Here is a 15434-nt window from a genome sequence, read left to right on the forward strand (position 1 = left end):
TATGCGTAAGTCAAATCTGGTTTTGTCCTATCTTAGGTATCAGAAGCAGCCGCCAACCAACTGACACATCGACGGCGGAGAAAGAAACCTCAGCTTCCTTTACCACCAGTGCTTACGTTTCAGCCACCGCCACCGGCAGTGGAGGGAGGCCACCAAGGTCTGTCACAAACAGCAGCCGCTGGGCGACAGAAGTCTCTGCTCCCAGCAGTGGCGTGTCCAGGACCTCGGGCACCATCAGATCCTCACCTGCCTCTTCTGTAAGAGCAACCTATGGAGTGCATGGGGCCAGAGAGACCACAGGTTTCAGCCAGCCTGTGGAAGACCCTTTGCTGCTACGCTCTCACTCTCCTGCAGAAGGTCCTACAGGTGAGCTCGAGTTAGAGGTGAAGCCCATTTTTATGGGGAGTAAAAGGAGGGTAGTTATTTTATCCTGCACTACCTATGTATCACAAAACATTACAACTATGTTGAATATACTGTTAAAGGTGTAGCATGATTTCTGGGTCTGAAGGAATTCAGCTCTTTTTTGAGGAAAAAATTTGGTTTAGTGTTTTTACCTAAAAGGCACACGTGAAAAGTTTCCTTAGGCCAAGAAAAATAATTTACTTTCAAATCATGGTATTTTTTTACCATCTCCAGTTGTTATTTCTATTTCATAAGCAAGGGAACTAAGCACGTGGGGATTCAATCATGTCCCTGCAGTTCCAGGGATTAGGCTTCAGTTCCTGCCTTGTACCCAATGGACCATACTCCTTCTCAGAAATGGAACCAGCTCAACAGATTCAGGGCAGCTTTGGATGTGGTCTCTGAGGTCCATCAGGCTGTGCTTTGCTCCTTGACCCTGCTGTGGTGCTGAAGGAATCTGAGCCCACTTCTTCAGCCATGACCTTCACACACTGCTCAGCGTTGTGCCTGGTCTGAACTAAATTCCTGCCTTTTCTGGGTTGTTAGGATATGTGTTTGTTCTAGCAGCAAGGAGTGCCCTCAGGCACTTAATGGTGAAATCAAGTGCAAGGCATAGTTGTTCAGCAGTTTTTACATAACAGCACTTTTCCTGGCATCAACCCCCTTTTTTTTATGAGACAGATTTCTATGGGAAGGAGTCACATCTTTGGAAATTTCCTATTTTTCCTGGATTTATGTCTTCTCGTATTTTCTACCTGTGCATGTACTCACTGCCTCTGGGTGCTATTGGAAGAAAGCTCATCTGTTTATTTATAGTTTTACATATGTAATTTTTTCTTGGTCGTATCTTAGCTACTGGAAGCAGCCTTGCATCATTCAGCATCCTGACAACGGAGAGGAGAACTGATTTTGATGCCACCAGCTCCTCCATGTCCATGACAGCCACCAGAGGTGCCGGGAGGACGTTACGGTCTCTGCCAGCCAGCACCGGACTGGCCCATGCAGCAGAGATTTCCACCTCTGGTACACAAACCATCTCCTCTCCAGACCAGACCCAGTCCCCTGGCCCATCTGTGGGAGCAGAAGCTGGTGGTGGCAGAGATGCCATCGTACCCTCCACAGCCCCGCAGCTCGCCCACTCATCGTCTGCCTCGGGCAGTGCTGCCATAGGTGAGCTCCGACCCCGTAGGTCTCAAGTACCCGCTGTGTGGAGGAGTGAGGGGACGTTAGGAGGTGCTGGACAATGCTATCAGGTGTTATGGAGGAAAGTTTCAGTGAATGTTAGCTATTTTTTGCATTTAGTCACCAGAATAGCCCAGCCTTATTGCAATGAGCAGCCTGGCACCCAGCTTTGTTGTGGTTTCTGAGGTAGCACCATTTCAAGACAGGCCTGCTGGCTGTATGGGAGGCAAGGCCCATTGGCCCTGATTCCACCCTAGCAAACGAATGCATTATTTACTGATAAAAGCACAGTCATGCTTTGTTTCAAGTACCAGGGAGTTACAGGGTGCTGTAGCCCCATCTCACTTTGCCACGGGCATCATGGGGCACACAGGGCAGACTGGAGCAGGTCGGTGAGCACTCCAGTGCTCCCACCTCTTGTTTTTGGTGCCCTCTTCAGGGTGCCGTCCTGTGAGCAGCCTTTCCCCAGACCCTCAGGTTGGAAAGGCTTGTCTTTGCAATTGGCATCTTCTCCAGGTTTAAACCTTCTCACTCCTTGTATCTTCCTGAGGGTGGTGAGGGAAGAGGGGTGTGCCTATCTGCTTATACTTTAATACGTATAAACCCATTTTGCTTTGTCGTTTCCCAGCTGAAGGAGCTATAACATCAGCCAGGGGACAAAGCCTGCCTGACACTCCTCTGACCAGCACCCCCAGCTCGGTGACAGCCACCAGTGGTGGGGAGAGAACCGTGGAGCCCATGGTGGACACCAGCACAGGCAACTCTGCTCCTGCTTCAGCCAGCACCAGCTCCCTGGATATTGTCCTTCTGCTGTCTTCAGTGACAGAGCCCAGGAGGCAGAGAGATATTTCACAGAGCGATGCTGGCCTCGTTGAGCTTCCAACAAAGCCACTGCCTGTGTTTCCTCCTGGTGTTTCAGTGCCTTCATCTTCACCAAGTGCTTCAGGTGGGTTGTGTGGGTTCCTCATTTGCCATGAAGGGCCCCTCATCCAAGTTCCTACCCTTGCTTTCTGGTTTTAAGCTAGATTTTCCATATTAATGATCCCAGTTTGTGGTGAAGGAAGCCTGAGCATTGCAGGGCTGGTGAGTTATTCACCTCTGCATTGAGGCAGCACTTCTCTTGCCAGGATGTAGACAGCCAGGCAGCTTCTCAGGGCCACACGTACATGGAGCAAATGTTTAAACTCAAGCATGAACTCATCTGGGTTCCTACCTCACAGCTCTTAATATTCCAGCATGAAGTTTTCAAGCAGATATATATTTTTTATTTTATTTTTATTTTTTTTCTCCCTACATTTAAAATTCTGCCTTTTTCTCAGAGCCTGCACATCCTGCACTCCCTGGCCAGGGATAATAATATCATAAATATATGTATGTATGTCTGTCTTTGCTTTGCAGTTCCAGAGAGAGGGCAGTGGGTTTCTGGTGTTCCTACTGAGACCACATATGTCTTGACTGTGCTCTCCACCCGTGGGGAGGGGACATCTCGGGATGAAGCTAACCGCGGCACATGGAGCATGGAAATGGAAAGTCCCACATCCCATCCGGGCACAGCTGGGGAGCCCCACTCGGGCCCCCTCCCATCCTTCCCAGCATGGTCTGGAGGGGGACATGTCTCCTCTGACTATGCAGGGTACACAGAGCCCAAGGTCACCCTTTCATCCAGAGTCTCCACCTATTTCTCAGCCTCCGGTGAACCTTCCAGTGAGTCTTTCTGAACTTCATAGTCGTGGCTGAATTAAGACAAAGCCCCCTTCCCTCACCTCCCAGCTCTTCCATGGGCTGATGTTTCCGCCAACACCATTCAGAGCTGCTGTGGGTGTCGTGGGTATTATTTAAAAGCTATGGTGCTTCAGCTCATTAGTATTGTGTATCTGCAGCTGTTGGTGTTTTAACAGTAACAGTCTCAGGAATGTGACCTGTATCTTCTTGCTACAGGGAACATCTAATACCTGCCTGGGTTGGGGTGACAATTATAAGTAGCCTAAATATGCCATTGTGATGCTAAGGGTGTACTGATTGTGCCTGTATATTTAAACACTCCTCTTCCCTTGGAGTAGGCTTTGTTTGTTAAATCCATATTTAAGGTAACAGATATGTGAGGACTACCTAATCTGTGTTTAATCTGTATTGATAAGTGCAATTTTATTAATCTGCATTTCAAACTAGAATTACTATAGAGCTCAAGAGTACTGTCTGATCTGTGGTGGTAAAATCAAACGCCTGATTTTCAATCCTATTTCAGCTGTGGGAAGCAGCCATCATTCCCCCAGCAGCTTGAGTACAGAGGAAGAGATTTCCAGCTCCTACACCGATGCCTTGCACCATTCAGCCACGTTAGCTGGTGGAGAGGGGACACGGGTGACAAGCAGTGAACTGGCCCATAGCACAGAGAGCTCCGCTTCCTACACAGGGACCGCCAGCTTTTCAGAGCCGATTTGGCCAGCATCAGCAGACCAGAGCAGGGCAGTCAATGCCTCAGTTGGCAGCACAGGCTTCGCAACAGAGACTCTCTTCACACATTCTTCTGAGATAGCCACTGATTCATCTTTCCAAAATGATCTCACAAGTAAGTTAGTGTGTCCAAATGTGTGCTTTTTGAGGGTAAGAGGGTTCCCATTGACATGCATTTATCTGTTATGTTCAAAGCTCTCGTTCATTGGTACATGCAATGCCACCCGTGGGTGTACTTGGAGATGTTCTCATGTCTCCAAATGCTGACACAAACAGAGGCCTCAAAGCCAGGTCCCTCGTAGCAGGATGCTCAATCCAAAAGCGAAGCCCTGAACCTGAGCAGCAGCAGGAAAACTCTCCTGTTTTGATGGTCATGGTATTTTTTTTGCATCCTAACTGGTTTGTTGTGGGTAATGCTTTCAGAAGTGTGTCATGCTGTAGGTCAGCATGAATTAAAGAGTCAGTAATAGAGTTATACCAAATTCTGAAATTTTAATATCCTATTTTTTGATTTTTAGTGATTGTTGAAATTATATGTACATCCTGAAATTCATATTATAAGATTGACTGCTCCTTTAATGCTAAATAATCTGAATTTTTGCATGCTGTTGTGCTATTCATTTAGGATTTCCTGACTGCAAAGTTTTCAGTCAATGAGTTCATGATAAGCTGCAAATTAACATAATGTAATAATTTCATCCTACAGAGGCATGGAGTTCACTGTATCTAAAAACAAACTGACTTAAGAAGATGGATATATTTTAGTTTGGAAAGGAGGATAAGAGGGAGACAGTTTTATATGAGTTTTATAAATAATGAAAGATAGAAAGTGCTGATGGGTTTTCCTGCTTAGCTTGCCACAAAATATCACAGAACGATAAGTGCTCAATCACATTAAAAAAGCAATACTGGAAGAAGAGTTTTTTTTTAGAAACCTGCACTTTTCATGGGAGTTTTATGTCTGTTAGAGTTCATCATTTTAAAATGAGCTAAGGAGTACAGAAGACTCCTAATTCAATAGCCACACTTGGATTATGCTTTGAACTTTTAGATGAGTATGGGCTTATTTATAGACGAGAACATTTTATGTATTTATCACATAGCTATAATATGATATCAAAATAGTTTAATTTTATTCTGTCATTGTGGTGTATTTTGTCCTTTACTCCAGGCTTTTCAAGTAGCCATCAGCCAGTCAGTAGCCTTGATGCTGAGAAAAGGACCTCAGTTTCTCATACGGATGGCACGTACATTTCAACCACGTACACCAGAGGAGGAGAAAGGACCCTCCTGTCTATCTCAAATAGCAGCACCTCTGCTGACTCCTCCGAAAGTTCCACCTTTTTTTCAGAAATTTCCAACCCTTCTGACTCATCAAAATCTTCCGTGGCACAGGACAGGAGGAGCAATGCATCCAGCAATGGCAGTTTTGTTGAACCATCTACGGAGCCGTTGTTGGTGCACTCTTCCCAGCCATTGACTTCTGCTTCTGTAGGCAACACACAAAATACGACTCTCTTTGACACTGACTCCGAGGTGTTGCCCACTGGCAGATCATCTCTGTCTTCATCAGCATTTCCACCCTCTTCCTCAGCGTCACCACTGCATCACTCGCTCACATCAACACCACCAACAACTTACCTGTTGGCAACATCAGAGCCATCCGAGATGCTCTCGTCCTCTGTGATGGCATCTTCAGCCCCTCTGCAGGCTTTGTCGTCCTCTTTGTCCACTTCCTCGCTGCTTTTGTCATCGTATTCATTACCATCGTTACTGCCTCTGTTTTCATCACCATCATCCATCTCACAGTCCGATGACAGCAGTCGAATAAGCACCCCCATAGCTACGACTGCGGTCAGGCGGGTGCCCTCCACGGCCGCCGTGGCTGGCAGCTCACCCAGGGAGACCAGCAAGCACGGTGGTACTCGCCAGCCCCCAAACACCACCACCATCACCCCCACCACGTCTCCCCCACTCCCCACGACGCCCATGGAGCTGCTCGGTGGCCGCATCGCATCCACGCCTGCTCCCACGGTGGTAACAGAGAACACCTCACCGAGAGCCGCCACCTCCAAGGGGGGCACCGCTGGGAAGGCGCCGCCGCTGCTCACCACGGCCAGCGAAGCCCCACGGGCAGTGCTGACGGATGCTCCCCTCAGCACCTCACCAAGTGCAACAAGCCACGGCGCCGTCGTACCTGCAGTACCATTGACCACGGTGAAACCCCTTGTGCTGACAACCCCGGCCAGCCGCCGGCCAACCCCGACTGATGCTAGCACCACAAAACCTCACAGAACTCAAACACCCGCTGCCACTAAACACGTTTATACCCCTGGTGAAAGGACAGAAGCTACAGATCTCACCACTTCAATACCTAGTAAAGTCACCAAGGAAAATATCCCTGCTACAAGTCCTCCTGAAATCCCTCCAACCATTAAGACCACTGTGAGCATAAGAACTACTTTGGCTGCTACCAAACGCACAACCATCCCTCCACCAAGTAGCACAGCTGGCGTGAGGACATCTCCAGCAACAGGTAAGGTGTCTAAAGGTGCTCTTCAGCGTTGGGGCCAGCAGTAGCTGGGTCCCACTTGAAAGGTCTTTGAAGGGTTACTTATGCGTATATGACAAGTCTGTTGTCAGCTGCATTTGGGAATAAGAATTCTGTCTCTGTTCTGGTATTTTTAAGATAAGGATTTAGCAATCATGCTGAGCTGCTGGGGAAAAAAACAAACATTTTTCTGAATGTTTCCGATGGAAATGTTAAGCTGAAATATGGGAATTTAAAAAAAATAAAGCTGATTGGCTTTCCAGGTAAGCTTAGGATGCACTGTATATTTGTCATGAAGAATTGAAGAATAGACCAAGCTCTCTCTTATTCGGGTGAAAAGGCACTCAGTTGGCCAGCACTCAGTATTTTTGTTGGAAGTTTTTCTGTTATCACGACCTATGGCCGGTCTCTCCCCATCCCACTAACTAACCACCCCCTCAGGGGCCTGTCACTTCTCCCGGCATGTCACATGCCATGGTCTTGCTCAGCACATTGTGGCAACCGAGATTGTCAAAGGGAAGCTGAGAAACACCTTATTCAACCATTTCAGATTTGCTTTTTAATTACCTTGTGGCCCAGGAGCGTTCTGTGAATCCATAGTGGTATTAGAGGTGGGAAGGGTTGTGCTTGGGCACAGTGTTCACCCTGGAGAACCCAGGCTTGGCATGGGCAGATGTCTCCCCACATGACTGAAGGGATGCTCCCTGAGCAGGAGTGGGGGCTCTCAGGATGTGGGAGTCTACAGGCAGTGGCAAACTGCAGCACATTCTGAGGAGTCTAGTGTCGAAAAGCACTGGGGAAGAACAAAGGTTTTCATTTATCGCTGCTGCCAGGCTCCTTATCTTCTCAAGTATATATATTGAGCTGTTTTATATGAACGGAAATCGATTCTACATTTAAAGTTCAGACGTCTGACCCTAGTGCCACTATAGGGTATTGTGTATACTAATTGCACTAATCTCAGCGCAATACTGGCAGTAGTGTATATTCTACAAGTAATTAAGCATTTAAAGGTTATTTCTTGGGCTGATTGGTTTTAATTATTGCTATGGATTCATACCAAAAAACAAACAGACCTGGGGGGGATTTTTTTTTAAATCAAAAACTAATGTAATGGATCCATTCTACAGAATGATTTGCATGCTTTCCAAGTTACTCTTTCCTCTAAATACTGAGTTTTGCCGTTTGCCAGAATGAAAAATATCCTCCTTGTGGGATGCTTCGTACATGGGCATCTGCTGCTGCGAGAGAAGGAACTGCTGTCGGCCCCACCACGCAAAGTGTGTGCTGAAGCACGGGGAAACAACAGCAGAGGTTTTAAAATAAACCCACTTGTTTCTGACTGCTCAGGTCAGAGACAGCAAGTCTCCCTCTTGCTGATGCTGAAATGGCCCTGCCAGATGGCCCAGGACACGGGGATTATCCCCTGTTGCTGTCCCGAGGCGGGGGTCAGCTTGGGACTGTCTGGGCTGTGGGGGCTGCGTGGTGTCATGGGCATCGCAGGGGCGTCACAAATAGTGCATGTAAGCTTGTGGCCCCTGTGCTTTGTGCTTTAACCACAAAGCCCATCCTTCCTGCCTCTGTGAGAGTGCTCAGCAGGAACTGCAAAGCACGCCTGTGACGTGTGCTTGTGCTCCTGTGGGCAGCACGCACAACGAGAGGAGCCATTTAGACAAAACATTTTTGAATTATTTTTTTTTTCAAAGGGAAATATTGTGTATCTTCAGAATTTGCAGTCTGAATTGTCTTGTTTAAAAGCTTCTGAGGCTACCACCATTAATTCCCTGAAGCACCGTGTTTCCAGATGGCGTCTGCTCCCCAGACCCTTGCACACCCAGCAGGCAGTGGCTTACCAGGGCTTTGGGAAGAAGCCCTTGCCCGTGTGTCTAGCTCTGCCTGCCATTCCCTTGTTTGATGTCCTTGTCCAGAGCTGTAGCGTTGGTTGTCTTTGAAAAGCGTTCCGAGCTCTGCAGAGGAGCAGTGCTGCTGGGTGTTAATATTAACATGGATCAACACTGGTTCCCAAGGGCTTTTGGATGAATATTCAAGAGAAAGTGTTTTGCATTTATTCTTTCAGCTCCAGCAGAATAATTAAAAACAGGATAAACAGTAAGTGCAAATGATGCAATGAACCATCTGATAATGCTCAGGGGGTCACAGGAGAGAAGCCAAGTTGATCTTTTTTAGCATAACAGTTGTTGATTTTGGGATTCTGTAACTATAGGCTGATCTTTTTTTTTTTTTTTTTTTTTTTTTGTAGATGTGGATAAATGTCTTTCCAACCCTTGTCCCGCACTGGCTACCTGCAACAACACCCAAGGCTCCTATGTCTGTCAGTGCCCTCTTGGATATGAGCTGGAAAAAGGAAAGTGCAATTTGGGTAAGCAAACGAAAGTGAAAAAACAAGGGAGAAAAAGATGGAAATAATTACCTGTAATCTTCTAAAATCAATGAGCCTAAGCTCAGACAAGTTCAGAGCTCAATGTACCCCGCAACTACCACTTTTACAAGAGCCTTTAGTGTTTACACAAGTGCAGTGTCTAACATGTGACCAGACACAGCGATAGGTAAGAGTTTCTCAGCCTGCCCTAAAACACACCAGCAGAGCGGTGAGCTCAGGCTCGTTAGTAAGGACAGATGTGCCACTTCTGTTTCTAATGTGTTTTATTACCCCAAAGCAGATCAGTGAGCAGGGCTGTTGTACAACCTGACTTCAGTGGGCTCAGCCAGGTGCATAAAATTAGGAGCCATGAAAGCCTTTGTAAGATCAAGATTTTGTTTCTTACCTTTCACGTTTTCTGTGCAGCACAGTTATTATTTGGGCTCAGGTTCTGGCTCCCTCCTTTCTAATAAAGGTCTTGAATCCCAAGGACTTTCAGAGATCTGTTGCAAAGGAGAATTTGTTTTGCTGCAGTTTCTTCTGGCCCTTAATCAGCGAGGTTTAAAGGCATGGGCATTTTGCTAAGCAGCATGACTGATGTGTCCCTGAAGGGTGTTTTGAAACCTTTCTTCATGTAGGAATGTGTCAGCTTCTAATTTAGAGAGTTGTTTTGGTTGTGCCTTGGACCGGTATATGGGCAGATTATGCAAATACCATGAAGGTGATTCTAGTCTCATTTTTACCAGGAGTTGTTACATTAGAGCTGTCTGATATAAAATTTGTGGTGAAGATAGACTCCATGGATGGGAAAAAAAATGGGAAAGAATTGGAAGCTTTATAATGTTATCTGCAACTGTATTTGTTTTTCTGGTGGAACATAAAACTTGAGCTCTGAGTTCTCATTTCCACTGAGTATCTCATGGCACTTAATACAAGATTTAGGGATATTATCTCTCTGAGGCTGAACAACTTGGATTATTGCATTCTGTTGCCATGAATCAACTCTGAATCTAAGCATGGAAAAATGCATCTTTTGGGCCTCCTTTCAAACGTCATTGCTCATTCTGTCCAACAATTTAAAAAGAGAAAATATCCTTTCTACAGTGCTTCATTTTGACTTCTCGGTTTGCTTTCCTTCCACTGGAGGGAGGGATAAAAGATTTGATACATCTGACCTGAATTATTATAAATTAGCTTTGACACCTGGAACCACCTTGCCACAAATTTTCCCCCTCTCTCTCTCTGTGTTCAGAGGTCCTTTTAAATGAGCCTGTGTTGCTTAAACAGCTTCAGTTTATAGAAAGGATGAATATGTTCCAACTCACCCCATTCTCCTTTTTAGTAAGAATATTCATCGGCCAGGTCCCCCTGAAACTTAACATGACCCACGGGAAATATGCAGATCTCAAGCAAGTGGAGGGTGAAATCCTGGCGATGGTGAGTGTCCCTTCCAGGGTGGTGGTGGTTCTCCTCGTACAGTTAGGACAGGTAGCCACAAGGCTCTCTGGTCTGGGCTGAACCCTTTTAGTTGCTGAACATCCTGGTGTGGTGGGAGCTTCTAAAGCTTCCCAGGCTTCTAAAGGGTGTTAATGCTTCTCTGAGGTCAGACGTTGGAATGGTGACTTTGGGGCTCACGACACTCACCATAAATCTCCTGTGTGCCTGCTGGCTGTGGTGGCTTGGACTGCACCTGGTGGCAGCTTGCTCATAGCCAAATCCCGAGGGATAAAGGGCAGCAGCAGAGCCCAGCTGAGCATACGGTGCTCTCAGCAGCATTTCCCAGTCACAGTCGGTTCACAGCAAGATCTGGGTGGGATGGTGGGTTCCCCATATGTTGTGCCTTCACCTGTTCCAGAAAGACCCCTGGGATAGGGATATATATACATCTCTGTGCATTATTTAGGCAGATTGTTGCATGCAAGAGTTCATCCAGCCATTCCTGGCTGCAGTTCATCCCAGCACTTTTAGGAGCAGGTGGTTTGGAGATGCAACAAAAGCAGCAGGGTGCTGGGGTGAACCACCTGGGTGCTGCCAGCACTGCTTCTGCTGCAAAGGGAAAACAAATGCCCGTGTTTGGGGGCTGTCTTGGAGTGAGGGGGGCTGCTCGGAGCCGTGCTGCTCTCTCCTCATAGCTACTCTCTCCTTCCTTTCAGCTGGATGCCTCGCTGTCAGGCTTGCCTGGGTACCACCACTCCACAGTCAAAGCCACCAGGTAAGGGGCCGTGAGGAAGAGCGACAAACAGCATCGGTTGCCTGCGTATTCAGGGTGGCCAGCTTGAGGTCCTCATTTTGAGTCAGCCCCAGGGGTGCTGTGCTTAATGAAATCAAGCCCAGCAATAGCGCAGGGCATGGGAAATGCCTTTGCACCCTGGCCATCTCTCCTGGTACCCCTGTTGGGGACAGCTTGCCAAGCAACAGCCTGAAAAAGCCTGTTGCCCAGGGTGGGTTTGTGGCTGGATTCACAGTGAACAACCAGCACCCCATCCAGCCCTAAATCTGCCTCTCTATGTGCAAGTTTGTCTTGCCTTTAAAGTACAACAGAGGTCTGCTGCGATGCACAGCTTTCTTGGTCTGTATGTGGTGTTGTTTCTGTGTTAAACATTGCTTGCATTAATAATTAGCAGGTTGTTAATGTACTAACAATGGACTCAGACTGACCCGTGGTACTCAGGGCTGTTTTGTTTTGTTTTCTGTTAGGGAGGCAAATTTTGTGCATGTTTCAGTGCAATCCACGTTCTCTTTAGCATCCAACGTGACTTTCTATGACATTGTCGGCAGCGTGCAAAGCTACATTCGGGCTTGCAAATCCCCCCCTGATCCCTGCCAGTTCATCTCCAGCTTGAAACCACTCCACAGAGGTAAACAGCATCAGAGAGACTGTGATGGGAGGGTGGGTGAACACGTTTTGGTTGGCTCCTTTTATAAAAGGGGGTGGAAGATTTTGGCATTTAGCAAAACCCCTCTAAAAGTTTTAGTCTCGTTTCAATGGGAATCATCTTAACATGATGTTTTAAACTGCTCACGTGGCTGTGAGTTACGGAGTCAATGGGGTATAAAAGTTGTTCACAATTTAGAGTTTTTGGGCCAAGAATAATTTCTGTGCCAAGTCCCCCACCTGCTGAATGAGCAGAAGGAGAAGCCCACCAGTGCTGGGCAGAACCTTCTCCAGGCTTGGCCCCAGTGGTGCTGCTGCCCCCAAGCTCTGCACCTCCTGATCCTGCCTTCCTGAGGCAGTGAGAGGGGTGATCCTGGTGGGATGCCAGGAGTGAGGATGGTCGGTGGCAGCAGCTACTTTGGGTGAGGTGGGAAGCCTCGGCTGGTCATTCTGGCAAAGTAAACGTGGAGATGAGAAATCCAATGTGGGATTTCATTTTAACATGGTGTATTTTAAAGCCACGCTCTACTATTGTGGACTGAATCAATTTAAATGACTTCAGTGAACCAGCTCAAATTATACTCGGCGGTTACCTCCGTTACAGTGCTTCTGGTAAAGTCTACTTCCTTGCTTAAAATAACTAAGAAACAAATTCAATTCTTGTGTAAGTACTTAAAGAAAAGATGTGAGGTCAAACAATACGATGGTGCGCCCAGCAGGGAGGGGCTTGCAAAAGGGGAGCTCCGGGTGAGTGGCACATACGCCATACGAGTTCCTGCTTCTCATGAAAACATTTTCATTTGTTGGCTCCATTTATCCTACCTCCCAGTAAAATAGGTAGATTGGTGGCACAATTTCCATTGTTTACCCCCAGTTTTGCTGTATGCTCATTTCAACAAATCTGACTTTTTAGAGTAAAACATCACTTCAAAGTAATGTAAATGAAAGGACAAAATCCGTGGTTTAAAAGTGGAAAGAATATGGGGCTTGATACTGAAATGGAAGAATCTCTTTTGGGCTGAGCAAAATGTTTTGCTAGATATAAACCTAAAAAATGATTTGTTGAACTGTCTCGGGGGGAGGATGTGTTTCAGCTTGAGCCAAAACAAATTTTTCTTTTTAATTTCCCCTCCTGCCTCCAAGCTGAAATATTTATTATTCACCCACTCTCCTTTCCTGTACAAATGACAGTAGATATGCAAGAAATTGTGACGTGTTGTAATGTTGATTGTCTCATAGTGGAACAAATATTGTTTTTTTTTTTAAAAAAAAAAAGAGAGGTGAAAGCAGTGCATCAGCTGAATGCAATGCCTGGGGAAAGCAAATGTGCATGGTGGTGTGTTCAGAGAGAAACGTGCTGTTCTTGGCTGTGTCTTCCCAACAGTTGGCAGCTTGTGCAAGCAGAAGGACCCCGAATGCGACAAGGAGACTTCTGAGTGCACCGACTTCGATGGGGTTGCACTCTGCCAGTGCAAAAGCGGGTACTTCAAATACAACAAGATGGACCATTCCTGCAGAGGTATTGTCCTTTATACAGCATTCTTGTTTTGGCCTGAATTCTGCTTAACTTTTTTTTTTTTCCCCCAGCTAAAAGAGTCGTGCATGTGTGTGTTTGCCTTATGCATCACTGTGTGTGCAAGAAGCATGATCTTATGAATAAATATTAGCAGCTCAAGTTTCTTTTTGTTAGTTAGGGGACTTTTCAGCAGACATTGGAGATACTGTCTCTCTCTAGGAATAATATTATCTCTTTCTGGAGCATGCTGCGAGTCACAACGATTGAGAAGAGGGAGAAGGGGGCCTGATTGCTTTGGGCTTCAGTTCAGTGGCACAGAGCAGAGATGTAGTGCAGCTCTGCCTGTTTAGATTTTGTCTGAACTCTCGGCGAACTGGAGATAATTGCTTTAAACTCACAAGCTTATATCAATACATCATCACTATTTTTTAAATAAGCAACTATCTGAAAATGATTATGAATTTATTTTTCAACGGGGTTCTTAATAGAAATTTTAAGCTTCAGGGTTATATTATTTTTTAGCTACTCCTCAGATCATGAAATTTCTTTTGTTACATCTTAAACAAGGTCTTTGTCCTTGTGCCAGCAGTCAGAGTGACTTTTGTAGGATCAGGACGTCCACTCCCTACTTGCAGTGGTTTTCATAGGTCCTAAGAAGAATTCAGTTTTCTGATTCAGTTTCAGAGTTTTCAGAAATTCAGTTTTCTGATGTTATATCAATAATAATTTCAATAATGTTTATATGTTGTTTCTGGCAGTGTCAGCAGGGTTACTGTTGAAGTAGGAGATGCTTTGTCAGTTCCAAATCTGATCAGTGAGAGAAATGTGTCTGGAAATAATGCATGTGCTGCAGGCTCTGGGCTGGGCCCCTCTGAGATGGGCATCCCTGGCTGCTGGGTTGTGGTCCTGCTTCTCCTTTGCGCTGTGGCTCCAGGCTAAACCTTTCTCCTTTGTATTTCCCTCCCATCAACTTGTATTTTGGGGAGGATTTTTATTAGGAAATACTGACTGCCTCCACCTTGACAGGCAGAGAGGGGCTCATGCAGTGAGTGGGGAGCTGAGAAGACTCCTGGGAGGATATTGCCCAACTCTTTCCCCACCACCTGTGGAGGGAACCATCCATTTGTTTTGGATGTGACCCGTGCCAAATAGTTGTGTAAAGATAAATACCTAAAAGGCTGCAAGGCACTTGGATGTGATGGTTATGGAGTGCTACATGATGTAATGTCTTGTAGGGAGGGAGATGTGATCAGTCCCTACCCACTTGTCTTATTTGCTGTGCAAAATATGAAAGACCAACCCCCACACTATGAGGTTGCGATTTCCCACCTTCAGCTCTCTGCTGGCACTAGGAAACATCTTACTGACCAGCTTGGGAGTGCCTGGGGGACAGGGATGGTGAGGGGTTGAGCCTGGGGATGGAGGTTAGGGGTTGATGCCGAGCGCACGGTGCGGTGCTCCGGCGATGTACCAGGCTGTCGGCATCACTGTCCCCACTGGGTAAGCCAGGCCATCACATTTTTAAAAGTCTTTTTCAAATACCATGCTATGGCCCTTATTTGAAATTTAGGGCTATTCTCTCCCATCAATACAGCAAGTAATATGCCAGGCTCTTTTAAAATCCTTGCCCTCTTAGTGACTAAACAGGAACTGCGGCCTCCCGAGCATCCGACCCCCATTGTGGATCATGCAGACGTGGAGTGCTAACTCCTATTATGTCCTTGCAAAGAGGGAAACAGCCATTGTGCTGCCCCGTCTGGCCTCCCCGTGGGAGGTTTAGGTTTGTTCTTCCCTGCCTGGCTCTGTCTGTCACCTGGGGCACGCCTGGAAAGTGTCCCCTGGAGCTGGGAAGGGTCCCTCTGAGCCAGGGCAGTTTGATGTTTGGGCTGAGGTACCGTGCGGTGTGCATTCAGTCATCTCGGGGTTCTTGCTGGTTTCAACCTTCCTGGTGTCTTCAGGGCTGCTCTAGAAAGAGGTCAACAGCCTCACTGTGCCAGCTTTTCTGAGGCGTGCAACTTGGGAGAAAAAGGGAGAGTCAGGAGAGGCAAGGACATAAACTCTGAGCATTAAA

The 15434-nt window shown here is 46.6% G+C and overlaps 1 protein-coding gene across 1 annotated transcript in view; it reads left to right on the forward strand.

Moving 5' to 3' along the window:
• LOC311210672 (uncharacterized protein) overlaps window positions 1-15434 on the forward strand; it is a 44138-nt gene that overhangs the window by 16897 nt on the left and 11807 nt on the right. The window contains exons 6-16 of the mRNA XM_084288759.1: window positions 37-366; window positions 1258-1575; window positions 2216-2533; window positions 2986-3291; window positions 3833-4156; window positions 5213-6577; window positions 8853-8972; window positions 10315-10409; window positions 11126-11184; window positions 11670-11830; window positions 13232-13366. Coding sequence (XP_084144885.1) covers window positions 37-366; window positions 1258-1575; window positions 2216-2533; window positions 2986-3291; window positions 3833-4156; window positions 5213-6577; window positions 8853-8972; window positions 10315-10409; window positions 11126-11184; window positions 11670-11830; window positions 13232-13366 — 3531 coding nt within the window. The remainder of the gene's footprint in view (window positions 1-36; window positions 367-1257; window positions 1576-2215; window positions 2534-2985; window positions 3292-3832; window positions 4157-5212; window positions 6578-8852; window positions 8973-10314; window positions 10410-11125; window positions 11185-11669; window positions 11831-13231; window positions 13367-15434) is intronic.

The sequence above is a fragment of the Netta rufina genome (genome assembly GCF_964035555.1).
Source record: "Netta rufina genome assembly, chromosome: 6".
NCBI lineage: Eukaryota > Metazoa > Chordata > Aves > Anseriformes > Anatidae > Netta > Netta rufina.